Below are 26475 nucleotides of genomic sequence, written 5' to 3'. Positions count from 1 at the left end.
TTGAGGCACAAGTGCGAGGAGAAATAAACCTGTTCATTAGAAAACCTTCAAATATGAACAGGGTGTAGTAATGCTGACTCCCAGCCTGAAAACATGTCTCAACAGAGTGACCTCAGTGCAAAGCACACTCAGTCAAGCCCTTCAAGTCAAGGGCTTGAAAATTTTGCTGTATTTTCTCCCTCGTGCTTAATTTTCTGGCATACAGACATGCACAAGGATATATCTCCTTGCCCAGAAGACAAATAAAAACAATTTAACTTTTTTTTTTTTCTCTAAAAGTAGAACCTTTTATTGCAATAAATCAATGCACAGGTCAAATATTGAGGGGGCAGAGGGGGAAAATCTGGAAATTATCCTCCCATACATCACTGCAGACAGCAGGCACACACCTCAGAATAAATAAATCACTGCTAAGCCATCCCCATTCATGTTTCTAATTAGTGCAACCTATTTAACAAATAGACACATAATATAGGTCAATTATGTAGGTCATGATAAATTTGTGAACTTCAGCTTGTAGGGCACCAAAAAGGCCACGCTGAGGCAGCATTTTCAAAGTTACAGCTCATTCTGCACGACTTGCCAACAGCAGTGAGGAACAGCCGAGACATGATTGGCTTTTCTGTTTTGTGGTACTACAGCCACAAGCACTAATGAAAACATCAGTGACATCCCCAGGGAGACACCTTCTGTGACACGATCACAGAACATGGTGGAGCACGTCCAGCATTTATTCTAGACAAATCCAAGGCAAAGCCTCTAAGATCATCTATTACACTCTATTATAGAGCAAGAGCAAAAATGTACTTACTTCACCTGATTCTAGAGTGCCTCAGTGTTTGACCTACTGCCACACAATACCTTTAGCTCAAGAAAAGCTCAAGACAAAAGGAGGTATTGCTTCAGATCACATAAATTGTTGAAGCATCACTACAAAAGCCAAGACAGAGCTAGAAAGGCAAAGCAGTCAGTGGAGGGTTTACATGTGAATATGACAAAGGCATGTTTTGGTGCAAATTTATTCAGGATAGGAGGCTAATGTAATTGTTTTGCCCATCTGCTGTGCTTCCAAATCTTTTGAACCTGTTACTAGTTTCAGCCACAAGAGCTACCAAGCTGGTGAAGGGTCTAGAGAACAAGTCATACAAGGCTGAGGGAACTGGGGATGTTTAGTTTGGAGGAGACTGAGGGAAGACCTCATTGCTCTCTACAGCTACCTGAAAGGAGGTTGTAGGGAGGTGGGTGTGGGCCTCTTCTCTCAAGTGAATAATGACAGGACAAGAGGAAATGGCCTGAAGTTGCACCAGGGCAGGTTCAGACTGGATATTAGGAAGAATTTCTATACTGAAAGAGTGGACAGGCACTGGAACAGGCTGCCCAGGGAGGCAGTGGATTCACCATCCCTGGAGGTGTTCAAGAAACGTGTAGATGAGAAACTTCAGGGCGTGCTTGAGTGGCCGAGATTGCAGGTTGTATGTTGTGGGGTTTTTTGGGGTGTGGTTCGTGGAGTTTTGTGGTGTGTTTTTGTTGTTGTTTTCGTTGTTTTATGGTTGGACTCGGTGATCTCAGAGGTCCTTTCCAACCATGACTATTCTGTGTAATTGCCAGAAACGCAGAAGCCTCGAAGATGTTTGATTTCTATGAGTCTGTCGAAAACTGGTGGGTATCCAGAGGAGATGGAGAAATATATTCTTTATGCTTTCTCTGTAGGAAAAGAAACAGGAACTCAGCATTTGCCCAGTACATTTGACCATAGCCCTCTGACCAGGGACAGATACAGCCCTGAAGTAGCCACAGTATGTGCCAAGTCCTATCTTCCTAGAAATGTTGGGAAGGAACGATGAGGAACCACAGTGGAGGGCATCAGAGAGCAGCAGGTACCATGTGGGGTTTCAGGTAAGTGACAGGACTGCAGAGCTATCTATCCTGCTCAAGGACAGAGGGAGGACATGAGAATAGAATATCACAACAAATGCCACAGGTGTGTGGTTTGCAGCAGGAAGAGAAGGGAGTGGTGAGACTCATATCCATAAGGAAACAAGCTTTATGTTCACTGTTCAGTTTCTCCACTAAAGGTCATGTTGCTTGAAGGCAAAATCCATGTGTGTGTGTGTGTGTGTGTGTGTGAAACAGGCATGTTGCTGAACAGATCAGTGTGACATGGATGTGTGGTTGAGGGGGATCCTCCCATTGAAGCCACAGGATTTCAGACTACAGCCCCTTGCCATCCAACAAACCTCATATACCGGGGTGCTGGGGGTGGCTGAGCTGCAGTCTTACATCCCAGGTCTTCATTGACCATTTATGTCTAAAGGATCACGTGTGTTTAAATGTATGACCACTCACCAACATCGTGTGTCTCTCTGTCCTCAAGCGAGGCCTGCTGTGAGAACATGTTCCTGAAGTGGCAAATACAAAGTAGTTAGAGGTAAATGTAAGGTTATTTATGAAGGTGACAAACGTAACAAGCTTGAGATAGCCATTGATAAATGCACTGACGACAACAGCGCTGCTAATAGATGTTGACGTTGCTAGCAATAATAATGACACAAAGTACAGAATACATCTGGGGATGCTTTCACCCCTACCCAACAGGTGAAAGCTGTGATATCCTACCCAAGGAGGGGTGTCTGCCTGGGGGGAAGTGGGTCAGGCCCATCCAGGAAGGTGCTCTTCTTGTCCTGAACAAGGGATTCAAAGACTAATTTAACCCTTATTGATGAGGTAGGACTTAGGTCATAACTAGCATATTGATTGGTTCTTAACAGACTAATGATGTTTATTAATCCAGAAAAAGGTAAGGGAATTCCCAGTGCCCACTTCACATGCAAATTCAAGCTTTGTTAACACCCAGGGCTTGCTTGGCATGCAAATCACCAGATGAAGTCACAGAGGCTTTGATTCTGACTGTGGAGCCTTCGCTTCACTTCACCAGCCATACACAGTCCAGCCCTGGAGCCACCAGGCACCTGGGTTTGATGATAAGCAGACAAGTCAGGATGGATTTTTCCTAGCCAGTGAGCTAGAACTGTCACAGAATCACAGAATTGTCATGGCTGGAAAGGACCTCTAAGATCACTGAGTCCAACCATCAACCCAAAAACCAAACCAACCTTGGCCACTAGAGCATGTCCTGAAGTTCCAAATCTACACGGCTTTTAAATACCTCCAGGGATGGTGACTCAATCACCTCCCTGGGCAGCCTGTTCCAGTGCCTGTCCACTCTTTCAGTATAGAAATTCTTCCTAATATCCAGTCTGAACCTGCCCTGGTGCAACTTCAGGCCATTTCCTCTTGTCCTGTCATTATTCACTTGAGAGAAGAGGCCAACACCCACCTCCCTACAACCTCCTTTCAAGTAGCTGTAGAGAGCAATGAGGTCTCCCCTCAGCCTCCTTTTCTTCAGACTGAACAACCCCAGTTCTCTGCTCCCTACCTGACATAAATTAGCCTGCTTGTTGGGTCCGAGGCCGAATGCCCAATCAGGCACTGCTCATCTCAGACTGCTCTTCACAGGTCCTTCCAAGAAAGTGAAATCAAAGCATCATACAAGTTCCGTTTTCCCACAGGTCAGCACTAGTATAATTTGTTCTTTGAGATGAAGGGAGAAAATGTATCTTGGATGGAAATCTGAGCCGTAGGTTTAGTTGGTGTTACTTTCCCTTAGTATTTCCAGAATATTTTTCTTTGGGCAATCCCAGTTTGGCCTGCTGTGGGGCATGACTTCTGGCTTCCTGGACTGCTGTTAGCAGAGCAACTCCAAAATCTTCAAATGACATATCTCAGGGAATTACCTGAGGCACTCTATTGTACCTTAAACACGCAGTAGTATCAATAGCATTATTATTTAAGTGGCTGGGAAGCATCTGGGATCCAGGACACAGCTGGGAACTGAGACACAGAGCAACAGCAGTTGGGAGGCTGGTGCCTGAGCACCTGTGGGCTGCTACATCAGCTTCAATGGCACCAGCCCTAGCCACAGGCTGGGAATAGACTCCCTGTTGATTTCTGCAAACCTGCACTGCTGCCTGGAAGAGCCAGTCCCCAGGCAGGACATAGGTAGCAGCACCAAGGGAAACATGCTTTGCACAGGGAGCCTTCATTATCTGTGCAGCTCTCAGAGGGCAGATGTTCAAATCACAGATGTGCATCCAGGCCCACATAAGGCAGCTCGAACTTTATCCCAGGTTGAACTCCTGTGTGCCTCTCTGAGGATGTGAGGAGATGGAGCATTTTGTGTAATCTCACACGTTACTACCTGGCTTGCACAAAAGAACATACCAATCGTGCAGTTCCTGACTACAGTGTGCCAAAAATACTGACCTTGTATTCATATCTATAATGTACTCTTGTTACTGTTTGCAATAGTCATGGCCACACTGGTGAAACAACCTTTTAATCCTGCAGTTTCTCAGTTTTGCACAATTTGCCTTTGATCACTGTTTATTAATTCTCATCCAGACATCCAGCACAATTGTTCTTGTAAGACTGGAGTGACAGAGATGGTTTCACAAGTAACTGCTTCCCAATGACCTGCATTCTAGCTCAGGTATTATATATATAATACATCGAGCTGGGAATCTCAGTGTGCACATATAAGTAATGTACTTAAGATGTAGACATCATTCTTAGAAATGTGTTACAAACCTCAGACAATACGGCTTGGTTTAACCTTGAATGACCACAGTGCAATGTGTGAGAAAGCTTCAGGAACAAGTGCAAAACCTTTTAAACCATCTACAGTTCATCCCAGGGCCCCGAATGAGGCAAGGGGGTTTCCATGAACAGACTGAGAACTGTTCCACATGCACATAAATTATGCTTTTCACAAGAGGAAAAAAAACCCCAGCATTACATTTTCATTGTTTGGAGTCTCTACTCCTAACTGCAGAACTGTTGAGGAGCATATATACAAGATATTTCAACTATGAGGAATAAATACTCTACTATTTTGCCCCATCCCTGGGGAAATGGTGTTCCTGATAAAATACTGCACTCTGCTGACCTGGCCTTTTCCATGAGGACCTCGCTTCAAGCAGTCTTCTGTCTTCCCTAGTGAAAATGGGAAAGACCACCTCGTTTTGCTAGCTCTTTAATTGCATCTTTTAGCAATCAGTGACAGAAGCATCTTTCATTTAGGCTTGGAAAACATTAACATTGTATTGCTAATGAAATCAATACTGGCATCACATAAGTCTTTTGTCTTGCAGAAAAAATGCCTGAACTTTGGTGAGTCTCTAGAAGTATTCCTGTTTTCTTGCAACTTGAAAGAAGAAACAGGCTGTCCATGTAGCCAGCACCACATTGTTAAGAGCTCAGGCAAGAGTGGATTTGTAAACGTAAGGGACTGAAGTCCTGTTCTGAGTTTCAGGTGGGAATTTTCACAGCTCCTAGGTGGGAATTTTCACAGCCACACAAAATCCCAGTGACAACCACAGAATTTTAGATGGGGCTCCCTGGTCTTTTAATTTAAAGGACAACTCCAGGCCTGGGTAGTTCCCTGGCCCAAAACTTGTAGCATCTCCACTCCCTGTCCCCATTTTTTGTTGTTTTACCAAAAGAGGATCACTCAGACCAAAGCTAACTGAAAACTAGCTCGTTTGCATCGAGTTTGCCTTCACCCTGTCACGAGGTATCGCTGTGCCACAAACCACTTTAGCAACACCCCTAAAACAGTTTTCAATCTGCCAGCACCTCGGGTCAGATCAGGGTGATGCCATGCTGCAGACTCACCAAGACCAGCAACCCATGCCCAGCTGAAGTGCCATCCTCCTCTCAGTCCCAGGGATAAAGGGTATTTATTCAGCAGTCAGGCTGCATGTTTGCTGAGGTTATCCTGTCTAACTTCTTAGAGCTCCCGAGGTGCTGGGTCCAATAGGAGTGCTTCAGCAGCAGTTTTGGGATTGACACCAACAGGAATCACCAGAGCACTCTCAGCTTTTGTGCTTGTTTTTTTTTTTTCAAGCTGCCTGCAGACTCTAGCAGGTTTCTGTGGAGAAACCTCACCATGTGTCAGGCTGCCACTCAGGAACTAGGAGAGGTAGAAACTAAATACAGATCCTGTTGCAACCGCACCAAGGGGGAGCAACAAATCTTAAAGACTTTAAGCATTTGTGCCTTAATTTTCCTTTGCAGGATTCTCCCATTAACGGAACGATTCTTTTAAAACCTAATTAAACACCAGAAAAAGTTAGAAAAAACGGTTGGAAAGACCAGTTTAATTTACCTGGGTGAAACAGAACAGGGAGTCTGATTTGAACAGTAACCATCACTTGAAACTCCTCAATGCCTGCTGCTCACAGGGCTGGGGAAAAAAAAACAAAAACAACCCTAATTTACTTTCCAAACGCTGTTACAAAGGAGATAATTACTGGAACAAGTTAACAACCCTGGGAGATGCTGCGCTCACTCTTCCAGGGAGGTCTCTCCGCACCGACGCCCGCACCCGCCACAGCCGGGTTCCAGACATCAGCCTCCATCTCCTCGTGCCTCGCCGTGCTGGCCGCGGTGCCCCTCGCACATCCTCCCTCCCAAACCCTCCCAAACCTACTCCTGCCGCCGGGCTGGGCGGGGCCGCGAGCTGCCGCAGGAGTCCCTCCAGCTGACGGGAAAAAGCCTAAATCGCCCAGGTGGAGGAAGAGCCGTTAAGGAAGCGACTCCAGCAGGAGAACTGCTAGAGCAACGCGGGGCGTGGAGAGAGAAATAAAAGCAGCCAAGGATGTCCAGCGCTCCGGAGCTGGACCGCACCTGCAGGTGCAGGCGCAGGGCTGGACCTCACCGGGGGAGCCGGGGGTGTCTGGCAGCCCGGCTGCCCCTCCCTGCCGCTCCCTCCACGGGCACAGCTCCGGCCTCGCTGCACAGGCGCCCTCTCCCCGCACCGCCTCTCCCCGCACCGCCTCCCCCCGCTCCTTCTCTCGCCCAGGGCACCGTGTCTCTCGCACCTCTCCAGCTTCCGTGCCGCTTCGCCCCGTTCAAAGCGCGCCGTTCCCGGGGCGCCCCGCTGAGCAGGCCTTGCGGGAGGGGGGTGGGGTGGGTGCTGCGGGGACAGCCCCGCTCCTCCTCACGGACCAGCCCCGGGCGCAACCCCGCGCCCCCCGGGCTGCGGGGCCCCGGCGCGCCCCGCGCTTGCGCAAGGGGGAGCGGCCGCGGGGCAGCGGCGGGGCCGGCGGCGGCGTGAGTGCGGGTGCGGAGCGGGCGGGGAGCCGTGCCGGGGCGGGGGGTCCGGCCGTGCCCGGTGCCGGGGGGGCTGGGCGCGGGGGTCCGGGCGGGGCGGGAGGGCGGGCGGCCCCGGGCCGGGCCGAGAGGCCGGGCCGAGGCCCGCGCTGGCTGCCGGCCTGTGCCGCGGCCGGGCCCCGACCGACAGCCGGCTGCTGCGGCGTCCCCCGCCGCCCTCGGGAAAAGCTCTTCCCGTACGGCGGATCTGACAAAGGCAGGGAAGGGTTGATCCCGATCCTGTTCGGGAAGATGGGGGCGGGGGGGTTGTACGGGCAGACGGGTTCTCCTTCAGCCCCTGCTTCCATCCGGCCTCCCCTTTGCCGCGGCTGAGAGTTCTCTCTCCTCCGTGGATCGTCTGGTCCCTGCTGCTTTCCTCTCGGGATGTGTTTCTAGCTCTCCCGTGGCTGCCGTTGAGGCCTTTCTGGCTCCAGGAAGACAGGAGCAGTCCCCCTGTGTGTGTGCAGTAGTTGCCGGCTACGTCTGCCTCTGTGCCTGGGGACAGAAAGCTTTTTCATTTCTTTTGCAACGCCGACTTCCTGATTTCTGTTTCATGACGGCCTGCCTGGAGTCCCTTTTCCCCTACACTGATTTATTCTTAGTGTATATTTGTGCCTGTCGTTCTGCTTTCCTCCATTTTTGTAAAACGTTGTCTTACCTGGTTTTGGCAGTGCATGGTCATCACCTTGCATTTGTGTTTCTCCCTCTTACGCCTTCAATCTGCCTCTTGAGTTCATATCATGAACAGATTACATATGTGTCAAAACCATGTTTAAGTCAGCTTCATCAATTCCTTTGCTTCTTCTTCTTCATCACACGATCAGAAAAGGAAAGTATAGGGTAATTTGCTCTCCATAAATCACCACTGACTGGTTTTTAATTACCTGGATGATGACATGTGAGTGCTTGTAGATGTCTTGCATTGTTCTTTGCTGTGATTTCTTTTGTTGTGTTGGAGCTGGGGAGGCAACTCTAATTCCCTGGATCTTCCGTCTTGCCTTTTAAACACTGATTTTAAATTGTCCTTGTCCAGTCTTCTCCTACACCATCCAGGAACTAACAAAGGTGACTGCAAGTGATTCGGGTTGCCCAGAGAGCTTGTGGAATCTCTGTCCTTCGAGCTTTTCAACAGGGTGGGTCCCCATAGCAGCTCATGCTTTGGACAGGACATTCGATGAGAGACCTCTTGAGGTTCCTTCCCACCTCAGTTACTGTATTTAGCTTCTCTGAACTCTAGTCCTTCTTAGGCCTCAGTAGCAAAGGCAAAAAGAAGATTTACGTGACTTCGTGTCTTAAAATTAGCTGTAGATGTCAATGACATGCTGAAGGAGCATGGATGTGTTTCTTCTGAACCATTGGGAAAGTAGCCCCCCAATATCGGCTCGTGACAAGCATGCAGTTTCACAGGCATCCAGCAGCCACGTGAGCATCTGATGGTTAGGACAAGCAACATGGGAGAGAGGGAGTTTGCTTCTAGATCCAGTTTTACAAATGCTTTGCAGGTGATTCCCAGATTTTTGAATGCAGGGTTCTAAATTTTCCTACTGGAATAAATGTAAGCATTTAACTGCCTGTTTCCCTCTGTTAGTTGAGGTAGATTTTGAGCACTGGAGACAGGAGCTGATATTTCAGCCTTACTCCAGATGCTGAAGGAGCTGCAGGCATAAATAATCAATGGGCTGCAGTGATCATGCACTAGTGCAGTTCACTGTCCTAAGGGGTATAAGGCAGATGAGAAGCTTAGTCAGGACTCTAAATTTTAAGAAAGCAGACTTCCAACTCTCCAAGGAGTTAGTAAATAGGAGCCCCTGGGAAACAGCCCTCAGGGAGAAGGGAGCAGAACAGAGCTGGCAGATCTTTAAGGATGCTATCCATGGAGTGCAAGAGATCTCAATTCCTAGGTGTAGGAAATCGGGCAAGGAAGGCAAGAGACCAGCATGGCTGAGTTGAGACCTGCTGGTCAAACTAAAGGGCAGTGGAAGCAGGGACAGGTATCCTGGGAAGAGTATAGGGACATTGCCCATTTGTGTAGGAAGAGGTCAGGAAGGCCCAGGGTCAGCTGGAGCTGAACTTGGCAAGAGATGTAAAGAAAAACAAGAAGGGCTTCTACAGGTGTGTAAACCAGAAAAGGAAGGTTAAAGAAAGCTACCCCCCTGATGAGCCACAGTGGTGGACTAGTTACAGATGAGGAGAAGGCTGAGTTTCTCAACAACTGTTTTGCCTCAGTCTTCGCTGGCATCCCCTCTCCTCATGGCTCTCAAGTTGATGGCCCACAGGATAGAGACCAGGGAGACAAAGTCTCTCCCACCGTAAGCGAAGACAAGGTTCGTAACCATCTGAGGAACCTGAACATACACAAGTCCGTGGGACCTGATGAGATGCATCCCAGAGTCCTGAAGGAATTGCCTGATGCAGTTGCCAAGCCACTCTCCATGGTATTTGAAAAGCTGTGGCAGTCAGTCCCTGGTGATTGGAAGAAAGGAAACATTACACCCATTTTTAGAAAGGGTAGAAAGGAGGATCCTGGGAACTACTAACCTGTCAGGCTCACCTCTGTGCCTGGGAAGATCATGGAACACATCCCCCTAGGAGACATGCTAAGGCACGTGGAGGACAGGGATGTGATTCAGGACAGCCAGCATGGCTTTACTAGGGGAAAATCCTGCCTGACCAACCTACTGGCTTTCTACAGTGGAGTGACTGCATCAGTAGACAAGAGAAAGGCAGTGGATGTCATCTATCTTCTACAAGGCCTTTGACATGGTCCCCCACAACTTCCTTCTCTCTTAAGTTGAAGAGATATGGGTTTGATGGATGGACTGTTCAGTGCATAAGGAATTGGCTGAATGGTCACATCCAGAGGGTAGTGGTCTGTGGCTCGAGGTCCACATGGGAAACGGTGACAAGTGGTGTCCCTCAGGGGTCCATACTGGGACCAGTGTTGTTTAATATCTTCATTAATGATACTGACAGAGACACTGAGAGCACCCTCAGCAAGTTTGCTGATGACAGATGACACCAAGCTGGGTAGTGCAGTCGATATGCCAGAGGGACAGGATGCCATCCAGAGGGACCTGGACAAGCTGGAGAAGTGGGCCCAGGTGAACCTCATGAGGTTCAACAGGGCCAAGTGCAGGGTCCTGCACCTGGGCTGGGGCAACCAGAGATACCAGTACAGGCTGGGGGAAGACATGCTAGAGAACAGCCCTGTGGAAAAAAGCCTGGGTGTGCTAGTGGATCAAAAGCTGGACATGAGCCACCAATGTATAGTTGCAGCCTAGAAGGCCAACTGTATGCTGGGCTGTATCAAAAGAAATGTGGCCAGCAAATCAAGAGAGGAGATTCTGCCCCTCTGCTCTGCCCTGGTGAGACCTCAGCTGGAGTGCTGTGTCCAGCTCTGGAGCCCTCAACACAAGAAGAACGTGAACCTGTTGTAATGTGTCCGGAGGAGGGCAAGAAGAATGATCAGAGGGCTGGAGCACCTCTCTTATGATGACAGGCTGAGGGAGTTGGGTTGTTCAGCCTGGAGAAGAGAAGACTCCAGGGGGACCTTGAGTCAACATGGTTTTACCAAGGGGAAGTCATGTTTGACCAACCTTATAGCCTTCTATGAGGAAGTAACTAAGTGGATAGGTGATGGTAGAGCGGTAGATGTGGTTTATCTTGATTTCAGTAAAGCATTTGACACTGACTCCCACAGCATCCTTGCAGATAAACTGAGGAAGTGTGCTCTTGGTCGGGTAGTGAGGTGGATCATGAACTGGTTGAGAAGTCAGAGAGTTGTGGTCAATGGGGCAGAATCTAGTTGGAGGTCTGTGACTAGTGGAGTCCCTCAGGGGTCGGTACTGGGACCAGTACTATTCAATATTTTCATCAACGACCTGGATGAGGGAACAGAGTGTGTCCTCAGCAAGTTTGCTGATGACACTAAACCGGGAGGAGTGGCTGACACACCAGAAGGCTGTGCTGCCATTCAGTGAGACCTACACAGGCTGGAGAGTTGGGCGGGGAGAAACTTGATGAAATTCAACAAGGGCAAATGCAGAGTCTTGCATCTGGGGAAGAACAACCCCATCTGCCAGTACAGGTTGGGGGCTGATCTGCTGGAGAGCAGTGTAGGAGAAAGGGACCTGGGGGTCCTGGTGGACAGGAGGATGACCATGAGCCAGCAATGTGTCCTTATAGCCAAGAAGGCCAATGTCATCCTGGGGTAGTATTAGCATGTGGTTAGCAGGTCAAGGGAGGTTCTCCTCTCCCTCTATTCTGCATTGGTGAGGCCACATCTGGAATATTGTGTCCAGTTCTGGGCCCCTCAGTTCCAGAAGGACAGGGAAGTGCTTGAAAGAGTCCAGCACAGAGCCACAAAGATGATTAAGGGAGTGGAACATCTCCCTGATGAGGAAAGGCTGAGGGAGCTGGGTCTCTTTAGCTTGGAGAAAAGGAGACTGAGGGGCGACCTGATCAATGTTTACAAATACGTTAAGAATGAGCATCAGGAGGACAGAGCCAGGCTTTTTTCAGTGATGTCTAGTGATAGGACAAGGGGCAATGGATGCAAACTGGAACATAGGAGGTTCCACATAAAGATCAGAAAAAACTTCTTTCCTGTGAGAGTCACAGAGCACTGGAACAGGCTGCCAAGAAAGGTTGTGAGTCTCCTTTGCTGGAGACATTCAAAACCCGCCTGGACAGGTTCCTGTGTGATGTGTTCTAGGTGATCCTGCTCTGTCAGGGGGGTTGGACTAGATGATCTTTCAAGGTCTCTTCCAACCCCTAGGATTCTGTGATTCTGTGACCTTAAAATGACCTTCCAATACCTGAAAAGGGCCTACAAGAAGGCTGGGGAAGATCTGTTCACAAGGGCATGTAACAATAGGACAAGAGGTCATGGTTTCAAGCTAGAGAAGGGTAGATTCAGGTTGGACATTAAGAAAAAGTTTTTTAATATGAGGGTGGTGGATCACTGGAACAGGTTACCTAGAGAAGTGGTGGAGGTCCCATCCTTGAAGACATTGAAGGTCAGGCTTGATGGGGCTCTGAGCAATCTGTTCTAGTGAGAGATATCCCTGCTTATTGTAGGGGGGTTGGACTAGGTGATCTTTAGACCCTTCCAACCCAAGGCATTCTACAATTCTATGACAAATCCAGCTAGCAGAAGTCTGTCACTCCAAGTTTTTTTTACCAGGCTGTTGATTGCAGTGATTTTCTCCTTACTTTGACTGTCATGCCCAACTTTCTTATCACAGATCTAAACCTACTAAGTTAAGTGTTTAACTAATGCTCATGTCAAGTTTGCTTCTGTACACCCCTTAGCAGATAACATCATACTCTCCTTTCAGCAGGTTTAGAAAATAAAACATATTTTTTCTGTTGGATATAGGAGTGATGTGGGACCCACCTGTTCTGTGTGAAGGACACGAAAGGCAACATTTCATAAAGGGAAGAAACAAAACATCTGATAAATGGAAGCCATGAAGTTATCAAAGCGGTCCTTTGCTTTTGGGATTTTGGCATGCATAGCTATTTATGTTGCATACATAAAATGGCACTTGGACTCTAAACCAGCCATGGGAGCAACAGAAGGAGCTGCTGAACACAGGGGAGACAAACTGAACCGTCAGGCACCAACTGCAGATCTCTCAGTGTTTTATGGAATTATGTTTGATGCAGGAAGCACGGGAACTCGCATCCATATTTTTAAATTTACACAACAGCCAAAAGGTATGTCCTACTCATTGCACAATAGATTAGTTCTTCCATAACTTATGAAGCAGATTATTGATGATTTTTTTCTGGGATTACTTGAACAAATAAGCCTCAGCTCTTTCTAGAGAGCCATCAGGAAGTAGATTATGATTCAAGCATATGGGTTTGGATGAAATTATGAAAACAAGGAGAAAAGGCTGTGGTGTCAGAATGTGAACTAAATACTGTATCTTTAGGTCGGTGCCTTGCAGAAGAGCAGTTTTTCATCACAAGCATTCTGTTTGGAAAAGACCTGTAAGATTATTGAGTCCCACCGTAACTCTACCAACCATTAACCTAGCTCTACCAAGTCCCTGTTCTTTACAGTTAGCTCATTCTCTCTGCATTGTCTGGTTGAGTGGATCCTTGGCTTCAGTGTTGGATTTAAATTGCTGTATGTTGCATTTGGACAGAAAGTACTGCTGGGAACTGGACAGAGGTTTACAAAAAAGCTCCAGTTTTCCTCTGGAGTCATAAGCTTCATTTGTTTAGGTGTTCTCTTCTGTTAGGTGTAGGTTTCTATACGGGAAAGAATAAGAGTTGCGGGTGGTGAGACGTTAGAACGGGTTGCCCAGGGAGGTTGTGGTTGCCCCCACCCTGGAAGTGTTCAAGGCCAGGTTGGATGGAGCTCTGAGGAACCTGATCTAGTAGTGGGAGGTGTTCCTACCCATGCACGGAGGTGGAAATAGATGGTCTTTGAGGTCCTTTCTAACCCAAACATTCTATGAAAGAGCCCATGTGGATGCTGTTAATAGGTGATCTGAGGATGCTTTTAAGGATTAGCAGAGTGGTGTATGGTGTGATTAGCTTGTGGGAAGCACCCTATGTTTGCAAAATGGGCTTAGCCACCAAAGGCATTAAACAACAGTCCATAGATTTCCTTCTTTCAGTGTATTCCCGAATCTTTGCTTTTTCCTTGCCTGCTTCTCTTTAAACACAATTTCAAAATATATTGCAGGAAACCTTATGAAGTGAAGTTGGACACAGAAGGAGGGTGTTGTCAAGCTTGTGTTGTCTTTCCTGCAATTATATTGGCAATTAAATTGATAATTGCCTGAGAGTATAATTGCCTATGCTGCAGGTTTCCAGAATACACTAGGTCTGGCTCCCACTGCTGCCATTGAAAATGGTGGTAAAGCTTCCACTGAATTTTGCTGGAGTCAAGTTTAGCCAGAACAGAGCATGCTGAAATGTGAGGTCTTTGTTACCAGTGTAGTTTGGAAAGCTTCATGTGGCAGGTTCAAGGGCTCAGAGAGAACTCCCACCCGTCTGGTGTTTGCCTGATGTGCCTGACAAATATGTACATAGTGGACATCAGCACCCGAAAAACAGTCATGACTGAAAAATGGTTTTTGTGAGAGCTATTTCCATAGCAAGGGCAGTATTTAAATGTTGGGTGCCTGTTGATAGTTCATTAGACAGAGGCTTCACTTGATTTCCATTAGCATATAATGGTGTAATTTGTAAAATTATTTTGGTTTTGTGTATGCAAAATTATGTGTCCCATTTCTTGTTTTGGAATTTTGCTTTTGAACAGAGACTCCCAAATTAACCCATGAGACATTTAAAGCACTGAAGCCAGGTCTATCTGCATATGCTGATGATGTCGAAAAGGTAATTTTGTTTCTGTTACTGTAGAAGTATGTGCCCCAAAACCTCCTGTACTTGTTATGCCATGCAAATCAGATCTCACTGTGGTACAGTATACTGAACAGTTTCGGCGTCTCCAAATGTCAGAAGCGCACAGTACAAGTTGGTCACCGTGCAGGGAAGCAAGGAACAGACACATCTAGTTCCACTCACTGATGTTGCTGATAAAGCACAATGAATGTTTTTCCTGTGTCTGCCTTAGGAATTTCAATGCACTCAAGGAAATGGCAAAAGAGCTGTGCTGAATTGGAGGAGAGCCTTCTCCAACAGTGACTGGAACTGGAATCTCAGGAAAATAGACTAAAAAAACAGGCCAAGTACTAAGTGACTTCTGTGCTGTCTCCCTTGCCTTCTGGCTTGCCAGGATTTAGGGACTTCCTGAGTCAGATTTACACCCAGCTCATGGTGTTTCACTAGCTCCAAGATCCTTTTTTTCCCCCAAGGATTTGTGGTATTGCCACATTATCATTTGACACATTATCTGTGTCAGTGTCCAAAAAAGTGACTCTTCTTGTTTGTTCTTGACCTATTGCTAGATAATCCTCATTATATCTACCAGGTCTCAAGCTGTAGGAGTTGGTGAGTCCTCCACCTTCTCCTGACCCCTTGTGATATTCACTTGTCTCTGTTCCACATTTACAGCAATTCGTACCTCTGATCACCCCTTTGCACTTTCAAGAACATAAAATTTAAACAGTTTCTAAGATGCCTTTTGTTGTTCTTTCTCTGCTCACAGAGTAGCCAGGGAATAAAAGAGCTCCTGGAGGTGGCGAAGAAGGAAGTTCCTATGGAGCTGTGGAAGTTTACTCCTCTGGTCCTGAAAGCCACAGCTGGCCTACGGTTGCTGCCAGGAGAGAAAGCTCAGAAGTTGCTGGATAAGGTACTATTTCTCATCTTTTTATTTGCTTTCCAGACATTTTATAGCAAAATTTGGTCCCTTCTGTGTAAAGTAGGTACTCTTTGTCTTCACGTACATGAGCCATTGCTGTCATTGAGCCCCAAAAGCAGTGCAGGGCCACCTAATCTCAGATGGGGTTGGGGGCAGAAATTGCATGAGTACAAGCGCAGAGAAATGATGACAGCTCCAAATAAGTCTGGAGATGACATAAACATAATAAGTGTAATGAGATACTTTTGGCAGTCACGACAGGCTTTATCTTACTGGGCATGTATTAATTTTGACCAGGATACTGCTATTTTGAGAAAAGCTCTGTGCTGTTTGATTGGTCATGTAACTGGCCTGTTACTGCAAGTTTGCTCCTTTATAGTGATTGGAAATTATGTACATGGTATTTATAGGCATGTAAAATATGTTTAATATTTTAAAATACTATTAAAATTAACAACATGCATTCTAGACTAGAAAAATTTATTAACTGTGCACTAAGTGTACTCTTTTTCTAACCAATAATGGGAAGAAAGAAATGTAGTGTGATGGAAAGCAGTGTCTGCATTGTACTCTGATGCCTGCAAGCTCCCCCATTCTTTTCCCACTGGATTTCAGATGGAACTGCTGCAGTTATTACTTTGGAGGACTCTAGAAACTTAGAGCTTTGCTGCCTCGTGTAGATGTAGTGAAGAGGACCTGTAACAGCCAATGTGCTCCTATTGAGTATGTCATTCGCTGGGTCATTCCTGAAAGCCAGGGTGTCCCATCCCCTGCCTCTCCTGTGGGTCACCAGTTGCAGCAAAGGAAATTGAGTTCCCTTCCCTACCCACACCCATCCCTTGGTAGTGGCATTTATGAGCAGTCTTCGTGCTTGAAAACTCACACATCCATCGCTGTCTCTGCACCAAGCTGCAGAGCCAGTGTGTAAGTCACTGACCTCTTCTAGCAGAACACAGACTGATGCTTGTGGGACTCTTAAACTTCAAAGAAACTGGTTAGGAGCAGTCAGGATCTGGTCAAAGAAGAGAACCAGTTGTGTAAAACTGGAGTTTTTTAAAGAAAACAACTTGCTTTCCAGCTGAAAAAAAGATTTCTCTGAGTGTAGCTTTTATTTGAACTACAGGTGAAGGAGATATTTCAGGCCTCCCCCTTCTTTGTGAGGGACAACTGCGTGTCCATAATGAATGGAACCGATGAAGGTAGGCTTAACTTGTGGAGACTCTTTCTGCAGTCCTGGAGATTCCTGCTGCACTGTGACAAGTCCCCACTGACTCTAGTGGGGACCCACAAGCAGTGGGTTTGACACAGTTTTCACACTGCCTCAGGCAGTGCCTGCCAAAGAGATCTTGTGCTGTTTTCCAGTTTGAAGTCTCTCTTGATTTTCTAAGTTCTGAGTGCTGGGCAGTTCCTGTGGGATCACAAGGAAGCCACTGTGCAGTCAGCACTTCCAGAAAGATTTCCAAATATCTGCTTGTTGAGATGCTGTTCAGCAACTGGTTTTGCACACCTTGCTCTCGAAAATGCTCATCAGAGTTTTCTGGAAGTATTTGCTCATCATGTTGATTATAACTGATCTAATGAGGGTGATTGTTAGTTCAGTCTGAAAAAACATTATCTGGAAAAGAAAATACATGCTGAAGTAAGTTGATGCTCATCAAAAATGCTGAGTAAAAACCAGAATCAGTCTTGATTTTAAATGATTTGAAGAAACACGTCTAAATTCTAAGTAGCCAGGTTTTGAAATGTTTCTTAAATCTGCTTAGAAACCAAACTTAAAAACAGCTAGAGGTGTTGGGAGTTGTTTATGAGTTTCTTTTTTACTGCTTAATGGAAGAAAGACATTGTAATTCTTCTTTTTGTTTTGTTTTAAAATCATTAATAGCAGGGACAAGCCTTGGTTCAGCCAAGGGTTGAACTGGACTGTGCTCCTTAGCATGCCGTGAGTTTTAACCACAGGAATAAATATTTGAATTTGTTATCACAAGACCCACTGATTCATCTAGTTGATGGAGAAAAGTTTTATAAAACAAGAAGAGGACAGTAACAGTGCAGCTCACAAAAATGCTTAAAGGAATACAGGGAAAATTAGAACACTGAGAAGATGAAAATACTTGATATTCAAAAGGAAGATCGAGTGCCTGGCATCAAACAAAAGCCTACCAGTGGTTATTTTCCTAGAAAATGAACAAATGTCAGTGTTAGTGTTTTCCTTGTCTTTTAACTAAGGACTGAAACCTTTGTGACTTCTTGCCTAAGGTTTTGACCTGTGAAACCCAGAGTTCTCTAGGCATTTCATACATGGGGCTTCTCTTCCAAAAATTGCATAAGCTCTGATATAGAAGGTCATTCTCTTTGTTCAAGACATCTAATCTTGTTTTTTTGACAGCTGTTGACAGTTGTGGGAACACTGGCTTTGGGGCAGGGTGGGTCAGAGCCCTTTTTGGTGGTCCTTTTTGCTTAGCTCTCAGCTAAGAGACATGCTTTGGAGACTTTGTGTTAGAAGACCTCCATTTGTGAAAGAGGGACATGGGAGCTTGTGACAGTCTCTGGTGTCTCTGTTGTTGGATGACAAGCTCTGGTTGGCTGATTTTTTTGTTTAGACGGTGCAGTTAAACTCTTATGAGAAAACTTAAAAATGCCTCCAGCTAACCAGATCCTAAAGCGAGAGCACCTTGTAATACAGCTGATCTTCCTTATTACTGTGGTTTGATAGAATGAAGTGGTATGATCTGATCTGAATTCTTTTCCTTATTAGGTATTTCAGCCTGGATCACAATAAATTTTTTAACGGGTATGTATACATGAGCATGTGTAGAAAGATATGACTGATGCTGTGACATTCATGCTGTTTCCTGCCCCTGCATGGGATTTGCTCACTCGTTGGGATGGAGAGTGAGAAAGAAGGATCTGGGAATAAGTCAGCAATTGTTTTTGGCCTGGCCTATTTAAGTCATTAGGATTTTGGCCATTTACTTGACAGAGTGAGGAGTTTAATCACTTTTCCTAGATGTTCAATGTAGTCTTTCTTTCAGTTCTCTGCAGAGTACCAGAGCATTTAATTCCTTTTTGGAGTCTGCCACTAGCTCTGGCTACATTTTTATGTGGATATTCTAGATGTGCTTGGCATCTGCACAGAGTAAAAGAAAGTGCTGTGCTACTTCCTTACAGATTTATAACATAGAAATACCACCAGTGTTTACACTGCTGAGTTAGAAAAGGGTAGCTAAGAGTAAAGAAAAAGCTAAGCTGGAGCCCTCTCTGACAGTAAGTAAAGCAGTTTGCCATCTGAGGATTCTGTTCAGCACACACTGTATGTGGAGCACTACCAAGTGTTCTAAAGCTTTTTATGCTCACAGGAAGTATCAGAAAGGGTAGAGATCTTCAGACTTCAGCTATGATGAGATATACCAAGGTACTTGGCACAAATTGTTCCTGTCAGGAAGGTGTATTTGAAGGATCTAACTGAGAAGAACTGGATTTACATAAGAAGAGAGGTCTGGACTGGCAGCACAAAGAATTCCAAGAGAGGAGTCTCTTCAGCCAGCTCTTTTCAGTTTGTCATCCCCTTGGCCATAGGAATCTGCAAAATATCACTAAGGGATTGGGGAGAGGTGGCCAAGAAAACCACATTCCTCTGTGTTACAAAGTGGTTACCAGAGAAGAGTTTGCAAAAGGATCCTGAAAAATGTTTAGTAATTCAATAACCAAAGCTGCTGTAATTAGAGCATGAACAGCCACCAGAGAAATAAGAAAAACTGTCACTTGAAGATTTTCAGGTCACCCTGGTAAAGCCAAAATAAATGCCCTGTAGATGATGGTATAATGTAGTGCTGGTAGGAAGCTAATACATGGAGTTAGATTCTTATCTTCCTTTACCACTGTATGTTGGGCTTTTTTCCTAGCCAGCCACCATGGTTTTCTCTGTTCTGTCATGCATTTCAGGTAGCCTAAATGATCCACAGAAGAGAAGCGTAGGGATGTTGGATTTGGGTGGTGGATCAACACAGATCACCTTCCTTCCACGCACCAAGGTAACGTGAGCGTGCACACTGTTGGGAAATGCTGCTGCAGAAGTCAGTAACTGCTCAGATTTGTTTCCTGTGGAATCAGTGTGATGTGAGCTTGCACTTCTGACAGAAAAACCCAGGTCACTTGGTCATATCTGCCTTATTCTAGTCCTCTAACTCCAACTCCATGGGTCACTGGTGCACATGGTGAATCTGCCAGGGCTGTTTTATCTTGGGGAAAACACAGTGTTCACCAGAGCATCTTAATCCTTAACTCTCATTTTGTGCTGCTTATCACAGAATCACAGCATCACAGAATTTTTTGAGTTGGAAAGGACGTTAAAGATCAACTCCCCTGCATGGGCAGGGACACCTTCCACTAGAAGAACTCAATATATTTTTTTTATATGTATGTATATAATGAAGAACTCAAAGGCAACGCTGTTAATGAATTCAAGTCCAACATTTGGCCTGTCTTGGGTTTTAAGAACACAGTAAGGTGCCTTCGCAATCCTCATTTCTGGTTTTTCTGAGTTCACTCAGTTGCAAGTGAATGCTTTTGAAGGAGCAACTGTTATCATGCAGTAAAAAAATCCTGCTGATGTTTGTCATTTCAGCTTCCTGTTGTGGCATTTTTATAGATGATCTGTGAGCTGGAAGCCCTGAGGATGTGGACTCATAAGGCTCTGGCCTGAGTGGAGAGGAGAATAGCTTTACTGTTCACAGTAAAGCTGCACGAAAGCAGAGGGTTTGGGTGCTGTATCTAGTGTCCCAGCCTGGGCTAATCAAGACATTGTGCTTTTACAGCAGAATGACAGGGAATGTGAAGAGTCTGGGATGTGGAAATTCTGGAGATGGTATTAAGATATGAGCAACATGAATAGTTGCTCGTGGCCTGAGCTTTGCTCCCCACAAAATCACTGGCTGTGCTGGTGCTTTGTGAAGAGGCTTCAAAGTGCTTTAGATAATTACCCCTGCATTTCTTCAGACCATAGGCTGGTCCTCGCTCTGTTCTTTGGCAAGAACAGTGATGTGCTTTTCCTCTGGCTTGTGGAAGTTGACAGCTGAGTTCACTGGAGTAGGAAGGCAGTGTGTGCCTGGCTTTCATAGTATTTTACACACAGTTTTCCCTAGTAGGGTTCACGTGAAGAGGCGGTTGCTGAAGCCTCCTGACAAAAGCAGTAAAGAGCTGTAATAAGGATTCCTTTATAATTAAAATAATTATTTTATACATAAATTTGATGTGGATACAAATAGAAATGTAACCAGTTTAGACTGTCATGTGAAGATACTTATTTTAGGTCCAGGTTTTGTGGTTATCTTGTGTACCAGTGGACAAATCAAAATCCTTGCAAATTCATCATTTCTCTCTGAACTATGCTAGGTTTGTTTCATGTTTTTTGTAATATTTTGGAAGATTGTGTTGTTGATGTTTGCTGCTGCTGGCAGAAACCTTGCAGTAACATCTTTTTCTCTCTCCAGGCAACTCTCCAGACATCACCAGCTGGCCATACAACTTCATTTCAGATGTTTAACAACACCTACAAGCTGTATTCATACAGGTTAGTTGTGGGAAAGAGAGCTTACTGTACAGATAGAAGCTTTCCGTGAAGCCAGTGAGATCTAGGTGTTTTGCTGTAGTGGAGTTCTTTAAGTGAGTACTAGGAAGAAGTGGAGAAGCCCAAATTATGTCCTTGTGGTGGATTGACCCTGGCTGTCCGCCAGGTGCCCACCAAGCCACTTTATCACTCTCCTTCCATCAACAGGACAAGGGGAAAAAACTATGACCAAAAACTCGTGGGTTAGCAATACCAAAAAAAAAAAAAAAAAAATCTACCTTTTCCCCACCTCTCCCTTCTTCCCAGGCTCAGCTTCACTCCCAATTCTTCTACCTCCTCACCACCAAGTGGCATAGGAGAATGGAGAATGAGGGTTGCAGTCAGTTCATAGAGCTTTGTCTCTGCCATTCCTTCCTCCTCACTGTCTTGCCCGGCTCCCAGTGTTTTGGGCAGAGGGAAGCAGCTTCTTGCCACCTATGTTGGCTGTGGGGTGTGTTTGGGCCCAAAAAGAGTTTGTTCTGTGTGCTGGAGTATGTGCTGCCTTTGAGGAGGGTAGGAGAAAGGTTAGGGAAATGCCTTCAGCATTCCCGTTTCTCCAGGAGCCAGATTAACATCAACAGGTATTGCCTGTGCTTTTTCAAAGACAGGTTATCCTTTGGGATGAGAGTAATATGAGAGTGAGTTGTCACAGTGATCCCCATATGTGCATTAGCTATTGATTCAAGCTATTTTGCTGGGACCATGTAGAGGAGACTGGCATGTCCCAGCCAAGTTGTCAGTGGAGTATCAGAGGAAGGATGTTTGTTGTTCACAGAGGCTTTTATCCCTTTGCAGTTACCTGGGACTCGGGCTGATGTCAGCAAGGCTTGCCATTTTAGGAGGAGTTGAGGGAAAACCCTGTAAGTTACGAGCATTCCTCAAGTCTTGGCTCTGAGCGTAGGGTATGTTGTGGGGGAAGGAGTTGTCTGTCCTCTTCCCACTGGGCTCAAGGTTCCTGAGTGGTATGTGGACTCCTGTCACCATGACTGGGTGCATTTGAGACAAATGCATGGGGTGACACTGCTAGATCCCAGGAGGCCTGGATTCTTGCCAGTTGTGGGGGAGCATGGGACATCTGAGCCATGACTGGGGCATGGTGGTGCCTGGCTGAGGCCGTGGGATGGTGTGGAGCAGGGCTGGGGTTGAGGGATCTGAAATTAACTCCTTATGTTTTTCCCTAATGTGACTTTTTTTTTGCTTCTGCAGTAGGAGAAGGGGAGGAATTAATCAGCCCTTGTTTACCACCTGGCTTCAAATCTGAATGGCAACATGCTGAGATAGTGTACAAAATTAAAGGACAGAAGGCAGGTATAGTGATTTATCACGCTTCCTGCCTGGGCCAGCATGCTATTAGCAGGGTAGATGTTATACTGTCAGCCTCTTGCAAATACAGTAGGATTCTCTGTTTACCATTCTGTCTGGCTCCTCTTGACCTGCTGTTAAAGAGATTCTGCAGCTCTTTTTCCCCTTGTGCCATGGTGTGTCTGTCCAGTCAGTAAAGCTGCTCGTAGTTATGCAGATGGAGTTTAGCCAGCCCTGAACAGGTCATTGAAAATCCTTCTGCCTCAAATGATGTTGTCCATCTCTGATCCATTGCATACTTAGTCCCAATCTGAGGATGGTAAGTGTTGCCACTGGAAGAAGATACAGATTTCAGTTCCCTGTGAAGAGCTTACGAAGTGCTATTATGCGAAAAGGAGCCCAGTTTCCTGGCAGATCCTAAATAAATTCATAAAATCTATGCATATTTAACTCCCTGCCGTAATTTGCTGGCTTTCTTTGCCTTCTTTTAGGTGAGCCTCTGTACGAGTCTTGTTCTAACAAAGTGGCAAAGGTGCTCTACAAAAAAGTGCATAAAGCTGAGGAAGTGAAGGACTTGGATTTTTACACTTTCTCCTACTACTACGACCGTGCAGCGGAGGTTGGTCTCATAGGTACGTTTTCATTAAATGACAAGTTGTGGGAGAAATGGTGACACTTCTACACGTCACAATCCTTTACTAAGCTCTTCTGTAACTTAGTCTTTTGTTACACTGCTCTGCAGCATTGATCTCAGCTGGATGTTGAATGCTGTTTAATTTCTATAGAGAAGGAAAAGGGGCTGTGAAATAGCACCTGCAACTTCTGGTAATGGCCTTTAAACAAACTGCGTTTCAAAAATGGTTGTTGTCTGATTAACTCTACAACCCACAAGAGAAAAAAAAGCCCTCATAATGGGCAGTGTATTGGGCAGTAAAACAGTAATGTAATCCTGGGCTGTGTGTTTTTTCTTCACTGCCCTTTTTAGATGGAATGAAGGTTTTCAGATAATTCCACCTATATTCAGAATGCCTCCACCTCTTTCCCAGGGGTATGCTGGTCTGTAGAAGGCTGTCATGTTCGGTGGTAGAAAGCAGCTGATGAGATCTCAAGCTAATTTGGATAAACATACCCCCCTCCTCAGCCACTTTGTTCTACAAATAATTTCAGATTTAATGTGTTGCAGAGCACCACTGCCCTGTCAGATCTGGTCAAAGCTGCCAACTGTGTTCAGGCATTACAGGGCAGGGCAGCACAAATATGGGGACAAGATGAGAGAGTCTGTTTCTTTAAGCTATGTTTATTTAGGAAATGAAGGTAAAGTTCTTAAAAAATGAGGCTTTTCAATCTATATGAAGAATCTTTTAAAGGTTCTTCTACCTATGAAGCATCAGTTTTGTTACTGTTTTCAGTGGCTCATGTTTTGATTTAAAAAAAAATTTATTACTTTAATTTACAATTGCCTTTGTGCAAAACCCATAAAATACTACATTTTCTTCTCTTTTAGATAAAGAAAACGGAGGAAGCTTAACTGTTGAGGACTTTGAAATTGCAGCCAAATACAGTGAGTAAAATACAATTACACACTAGTAACTGTGTGTAAATTCATACCCAGGTGGCAAATGTGTGAGATGCTAAGAAGCCTGAGCTTTTAAGTAAATACTGAGCACCTCTTTCCATAGCATCTTGCCAAGATTTCTGCTTATTTCTGAAAATCCCAGCTGTTTTTATATTAATTATTGCTTTTACACACATCTTAAAATTCTTACATTTCAAGACTCTCTCAAGAATTCCTAATAAACTTGCTAGTCAACAGTTGTCCTGGAATCATGCTTTCAAAATAGTTGTGAGAGTTCTTGTCCTGTAATGTAACCTCTTCTAATCTGGTTTAATTTTTCTTTTTGTCTCAAGATTTGTTCATATGCTTGGCTGTTAATTGGAAAAGAAAAAAAAAACATTTCATAGCTTTTTGCTTCATCAGCTGCAGAGAAAATGATCTACACAGATTTACAAACGTAAATGTTATTTTCTTAATATCACAAACTCGGGCTTTGATCAAACTCACTTGGGGCTTCTTGGTAAGCTTGATGATTGACTGCAGAATTGTCGCATTTCTGATTTCTGGGCTACCATTTGTGCAATTCATCCTAAGAAAGGAAGTGGAGTTTATTTTGTCTTTCACTTTCCCTTCCTCTTCCTCTTTCCTTTTCCCTTTCTATTTCTCTTCCCTGTTCCCTTCCCCTTTTTCTTTCTTCTTCCTTTTTCTTTGGCTTTGTCAACATCTGTTGAGTGCTTACGCTCAAGAAACATAGCACACCTGAGGCTACTGAGATTTGTAAAGGCTTGAATTAGACAGAAGGAATGTTGAAGGCCCTTTTCATCCTTTTCCAGAGAGAGACAAGAAACTCAGCTGTCTTAGGGGAGAGACACAAGGCCTTAAACTTCCTTCCAGTGTGCCAAAGCTTTTGTACTTCTGCTAACACATGCATGTCATTTCAACCCCATTGTAATAGGTGGACAAGAGGTGTTTCATGGGTTCATCTGAGGTTTTTCAAAGCTGGGCTGAGCATGCAGTGTGCATTCAGACAGTTTTCTTTCTCCTTAGTATGTAAGACCATGGAAATCAGCCCTGGAAGCAGCCCTTTTCTTTGCATGGACCTCACCTATATCACCTTCCTCTTGCAAGAACTGGGCTTCCCCAAGAGCCAAGTCTTTAAGGTAAAGCACAAAATAGGGAGAGTGGGTAGGAGTGTGCCAAGGCAGTAGTTTGTCATGCTGGTAGCTCAGTCCTTGAGTTGCCTTCACACATGCTCTGTGATTGGGGGTAGAGGGACGTTGTCCCCACGACGGTGATTAACTGGTTGTGATAACCTTCAGCACTGTATTCGCCTTGCACGCTCTTCCTTCTCCCAAGCAATTGTGGTTTAACTTTGTTGCTTTGTGTTTGTTGTTTTTTTTCCAGCTTGCCCAGAAAATTGACAATGTTGAAACCAGCTGGGCATTGGGAGCCACTTTTCATTATATTGACTCACTCAATAGACTGCAGTACTAAAGCTCCTTGAAGGTGACTTTTGGGAATTGTTTTGTTTTGTTTTGGAAGCCAAACACAGAACCTGTTGGAAGGGTCTGCTTTTGGCTTCTGGAGTCCTTTGGGAGGTCATAAGGTCCCCTTTCCTCCCACCCCTTGCCAAGTCCCCTTGATGGCTAGCTCTTTTTTACAGTGAAGAGTGCAGTATCTGAAACATAAGCCTTGATTTGACAGCATCTGCATTCAACTTGACATAAAACTTCCTAATTGTTGAAGGAAAACCAAGACTCTGCAGGACAACTGTGATCTCTATGAGAAAAACAGCTTTTTGGAATATACCTGTACGATGTGCTTGTACTGTGCTAAAGTCACTGTAGGAAAGGGTCACTCCAGAAAGAACTCTTTACTGTCCTGATTTCAGGGTGTTTTTCCTGTTTGTCAGCTGTTTTCAGTGATTATTTTTATTTTACTACTGCTGTGTTTGAAAGTGAACTTGTGCATGTGCTTGCAAAGACAGTGCATTTATAGAGATGTGCTGCTGGCAGGCAGCAGCTTTGAAGTGCACTGTGGAAGTCAGCTCTGCTTTCCACTTGCTGAACTAGGAAAGCTCAGGAGCACTCTAGAAACTGGAGATGTATTTAAAGGCATGAGCTGGAGCCTATATGCCCTGTAGGGTTAAAGCCTGCAGCCTAATGTTGGTTCCCTGGCTGTTGAGAGATGGATGGATGGATGGATGGATGGATGGATGGATGGATGGATGGATGGTGACATCAGATTTGCTGGATGAGAAAGGCCTGGGAGCTGGGTACAGGGCTAATTATGGATCGGACAGTTCTAGCGTGGGTCAGGGTAAGATTGGTGAACGAGACAAAGCCACAAAAATAAACACCAAGTACTGTTCTTGGACCTCACAGACATCTGTGCCTCCATAAGGTTGATGTGGGGGCTGGGATGAACGCATTTACGTTGTGTTTTGGGTGCCGCTTCCTCCAGACACATCTCACTGATGGATGAATGTATGGTGGTCACACTGAGCCAGGGCAGAGT

At 45.3% G+C, this 26475-nt stretch overlaps 1 protein-coding gene and 1 long non-coding RNA gene across 4 annotated transcripts; one reads left to right on the top strand and one right to left on the bottom strand.

Moving 5' to 3' along the window:
- Positions 1-275: 275 nt before the first annotated feature.
- On the bottom strand, positions 276-7010 carry LOC127382412 (uncharacterized). The gene is made up of 4 exons (XR_007888947.1): positions 6942-7010; positions 6227-6304; positions 2347-2399; positions 276-1704 (listed from the first exon to the last, which is right to left on the bottom strand). It is a non-coding gene; the product is annotated as an uncharacterized LOC127382412 (long non-coding RNA).
- Positions 7011-7094: 84 nt separating this feature from the next.
- ENTPD6 (ectonucleoside triphosphate diphosphohydrolase 6) lies at positions 7095-26341 on the top strand. Of its 3 annotated transcripts, none has more exons than XM_051613986.1 (14): positions 7095-7183; positions 12593-12933; positions 14495-14571; positions 15344-15487; positions 16620-16695; positions 18252-18287; positions 19439-19527; positions 20986-21065; positions 21897-21961; positions 22308-22409; positions 22895-23035; positions 23908-23964; positions 25006-25118; positions 25363-26341. In XM_051613986.1, the coding sequence occupies exons 2-14, from the start codon at positions 12675-12677 to the stop codon at positions 25450-25452; spliced, it is 1329 nt and encodes a 442-aa protein (XP_051469946.1). In that variant the 5' UTR covers positions 7095-7183; positions 12593-12674; the 3' UTR covers positions 25453-26341. The 3 variants fall into 3 exon arrangements, with proteins under 3 accessions (XP_051469946.1, XP_051469947.1, XP_051469948.1); XM_051613987.1 differs by having other exon boundaries at positions 7152-7173; XM_051613988.1 differs by lacking the exon at positions 7095-7183 and adding an exon at positions 8273-8345.
- The last annotated feature ends 134 nt before the right edge of the window (positions 26342-26475 follow it).

The sequence above is a fragment of the Apus apus genome, chromosome 3, assembly GCF_020740795.1.
Source record: "Apus apus isolate bApuApu2 chromosome 3, bApuApu2.pri.cur, whole genome shotgun sequence".
Classification (NCBI taxonomy): Eukaryota; Metazoa; Chordata; class Aves; order Apodiformes; family Apodidae; genus Apus; species Apus apus.
The sequence above is the reverse complement of the archived record's forward strand: the minus strand, read 5'-3'. Positions and strand labels throughout refer to the sequence as shown.

Bases quoted from the DNA above. Each gene is read 5' to 3' on its own strand.
- ENTPD6 (XM_051613986.1), top strand. From the start codon at position 12,675: ATGGAAGCCATGAAGTTATCAAAGCGGTCCTTTGCTTTTGGGATTTTG. The intron at 22,410-22,894 runs GTATAGTGATTT...GCCTTCTTTTAG, and splicing joins AATTAAAGGACAGAAGGCAG to GTGAGCCTCTGTACGAGTCT. The intron at 23,965-25,005 runs GTGAGTAAAATA...CTTTCTCCTTAG, and splicing joins TGAAATTGCAGCCAAATACA to TATGTAAGACCATGGAAATC.